We start from the raw sequence: 3,497 nt of genomic DNA, 5'->3' as shown, positions 1-3,497 counted from the left end.
GGCCATTGTTTTCTTTTGCGCTTTAGTCCTAAAGCTGATCACCATTTTGAAAGGCAAGATATTCCTTAACTTACTACCCAGAGCTGTGAAGTAAGAATTTATTTATTTATCTATTATCTGTTTGCGGAGATCAGGAAATTGCTCATTTTCACTTTTGGTTGATTGCTGTTTATTGCTTATGTACTGCGGCACATTGAATGCCAACGTTGTGCGGAACAAACACAATTTTTAACTGTGAATAAATGTATTAAAACATTTCTTGCTACCATCAAAGTTAATGTTAGTCTTCATAAAATATTTTAAACATTTTAATAGTTATTGGGATATAACCCCTGGGTTACAGTGACCCTGGCTTGCGTTTTTTTCCCTGTTGTGATATGGAATATTGAGCTATTTTTTTGTCCCCCCTGTACGACATTTTCCTCGCTTTGCGACTCAAACAACTGTCATGACCCTAGGGGTTTGGCTGTATTTGTGTTTTGTCTCCATCTGCAGGCGTTTTTAGGTAATTCCACTTATTTTCTGTTTACCGCCACATGACGGAGATGCTGTACATTTATACAATCAGAAAACACAAATAAAAAATATAGACAAGATTTAACGTTTGAGTGGCACTTATGCCCATATTCCCTACTAAGGGTACCCCCGGCAAGGCTAGGCTAGCTTCGTATTTCTTGATTATCACCAGCTTCGTTTCCATATAAATCATTTTCCTACTTCTCTCTTTGACATCACTAGCAATCTTGGGACCCATGGCTAACCCATTCAAGTTTGAATTAAGCAGTGAAATGCACCATAAATACGTTTTTGTAACCACTCGCAAAAGAACAAAGCTTTACCGATCCTCCATTTTGAAACGAGTGAGGCCGACCAGTTGCAGACCACCATCTCTGTGAGAAGACGGCAACCAATAGCAAAACTGTAGTGATGTGTTGCAGGGATGGCAACTCAAAATAAGTGCAATTACCTAAAAACGCCTGCAGATAGTCAAAACAACACAATTACAGCCAAGCCCCTAAGGTCATGACAGTTGTTTTTGTCGCAAAACCGGGAAAAGACCATAAAGAGGGGGCGAAAACACTCCGTCCACATCGCAACGTGAAAAAAAACGTAAGCCACTGTATATCATATATTAATATATATGTAGCACTTACTATACTATTTTGGTACCAATTTTTAATATGTATGTACAATTTGGATGTTTTCACCTGGTATTCTAAACGCATTAGTTATTTAGGTTTGGATTGCCTGCCATACGGTGAATTCGCTTTACGAGCCCAATTGTGGAACGGATTAATCTCGTAACATGGGGGCCCGCTGTATATGTTATTTATCTATTTGAATTAAAAAAGTTGCACGTCCAACGGTTCCCCATTGAAATACAGACCTGATTAAAATATTACCTCTTTCGGTGCTGAGCATTATCGGAAAAGGCCACCTCCAGAGTGCCTAGTGTATTTAGCATTTTCACTCATGTTTCAAGGCTGACAGAATATTGTGTGTTAAGTGTATGTAAACATTGGTGGTATCATGTAAGATTCAGTTCCAAAGCGGCTGGGTCTTTCCAACTGGACAAGGCCAGTTATGTATCTAGTTGAGATATGTATCAAAAAGTCTTTTTCTTGCATAAAATTAAGAAAGCCTGCCATTATTATTATTATTACATTATTCGTGCTGTTGCCAGCTGCTGAATAAAACTCGAAAGGCAAGTTGAAATCAGTCAAATGACTACCGAGTAAAAGTTACTTTTTATAGATAACAGGCAACACTGCTGATGTCATGGGCAGAAGAATTTGTTGTGAATTTAAGAAAAAAAACAAATTCCACAAATATAAGACACCCGTGTAAAAGACCAACAGTTTGGCAACAATGTAAAAACTATAGTAAACTAAATAAATCTAATGTTTGTAAATCCTTCATCTTTTATTGTGTTCATATCCATAAATTATATATTTTTCGCTTCTGAAATTGGGTGTGTTACAGATTTCCCACATTGTGAGCGGTCAGTGAACGCAGCGCCAATGTAACGGGGTCCAAGTTGCTGTCCTTTTCCTCACGACGCAGTTCATTTTGCCATAAATATTTTGCGAGCCGTCCGTGTTCCATTAAGTTTATGATTGTATGTATATGCAAAAAACACAACAACAAACACAATAAGCGAGTCAAACGGGATAACTTTCCGATGCATTTTCTCTGACTGTTTCAATTAAGAGTGGCAAGGTATGGGGACATCTTAACTTTTACATGGTTCTCTGTGTTTTTTAGTGAGTAACTTTTTTAAGTGTGTCTTGTATTTGACCGATTACGGTACTTCACAGGCTTTTCAGAAAAAATATTTGTAAAGGAGCCTTTCGAAATTAATTGACATCATCTGTCCACTTCTTAGCATATCAATTGAGTAGAAAGTCAGGTGTGGGGTATCCAAATAAGTGAAAGTCCCCTTGATAGCGTGCATACAGGCGTCTGATGTCCGTTTTGCTGATGTCCGAGAAGTAGTGCTCCACCTTAGTCTTGTTGAAGTGTTCGATACCAGCAGAGATGGCCGCGTAGGACTCCTGCTGCTGTACGCCCGCTGCCCCAAGAATATGCGCGGCATCTTGCTCCAATGTCTCGAGATGACCTATGACATCGTAGTGGATGTCACACGGCGCGCACAATTCCACATAGGTTTCCCAGTGCATGATGTGCCGGCCAAACTGCCAGTCCAAGGCCTTCCGTCCCGCCGCATCTCCCAGGTAACGAACAAATTCATCAAATAGTAAAGATGTATCGGCGAGCTGCGTAAAGGTGATGCGGTATTGGCGGATGATGGCAGGTCCGATTGTGTACTTGTACCACGGCTCAGACGGTTTGTTGAATAGGAACTTGTCCTCAAATGTGGAAACGAGACGCTCAAAGGGATCTCTCACAATTAAAAACTTGAAGTAGTGTTTCAGTCTGTTGAGCACAACACAAAATTGTGAATGCAATGTTTAAAATGACTCAAGGGCTCTTCGTACGTACCGTCACACCGCACGGATGTGCGTCTGTGTTCTCTTCTCTAACCCCTGTGTGTCTAGGGATTTTTCACTAGCCTGGATTTATTAACACCCAACATTGTCAAATGTATATTTACTTTCAACCCCTCAAAATGTCCAATTGCATATATATATATATATATAATATATATATATATATATATATATATATATATATATATATATATATATATATATATATATATATATAAAGTCGTTGAAAGGCTTGCAAAAGTCATAAATTAACCGCGAGCTGTAACTGTGTGTAGTTTCCAGACCTCTAACCAAAAATGTGTTATAGCACAGACGGTCCGCGCAAACAATTTTTCAGTTTTTCTACACAACACTCTACTGATTGCGCAACGATTTGAGACATCTGGTTATCTGACCTTTGTAAAATTTGATAATAGGTGTGACGTCTGGGTCTAATTTCGGCTGGATTATCATTATACGTGAACCTCTCAAAACAAGATCTGTTGT

At 39.0% G+C, this 3,497-nt stretch overlaps 1 protein-coding gene across 1 annotated transcript in view; it reads right to left on the bottom strand.

The window, feature by feature from the left end:
* Positions 1-1,902: 1,902 nt before the first annotated feature.
* LOC148426946 (carbohydrate sulfotransferase 10-like) overlaps positions 1,903-3,497 on the bottom strand; it is a 5,641-nt gene continuing 4,046 nt past the window's right edge. The window contains exon 6 of the mRNA XM_088404065.1: positions 1,903-2,937. Within this exon, the coding sequence (XP_088260191.1) occupies positions 2,391-2,937 (547 nt within the window). The 3' untranslated portion in view covers positions 1,903-2,390. The remainder of the gene's footprint in view (positions 2,938-3,497) is intronic.

This window comes from Hippichthys cyanospilos, chromosome 2 (assembly GCF_059441005.1).
Source record: "Hippichthys cyanospilos isolate Australia breed blue-spotted pipefish chromosome 2, RoL_Hcya_1.0, whole genome shotgun sequence".
Taxonomy (NCBI): domain Eukaryota; kingdom Metazoa; phylum Chordata; class Actinopteri; order Syngnathiformes; family Syngnathidae; genus Hippichthys; species Hippichthys cyanospilos.
This window is presented reverse-complemented; position numbering and strand designations above follow the sequence as displayed.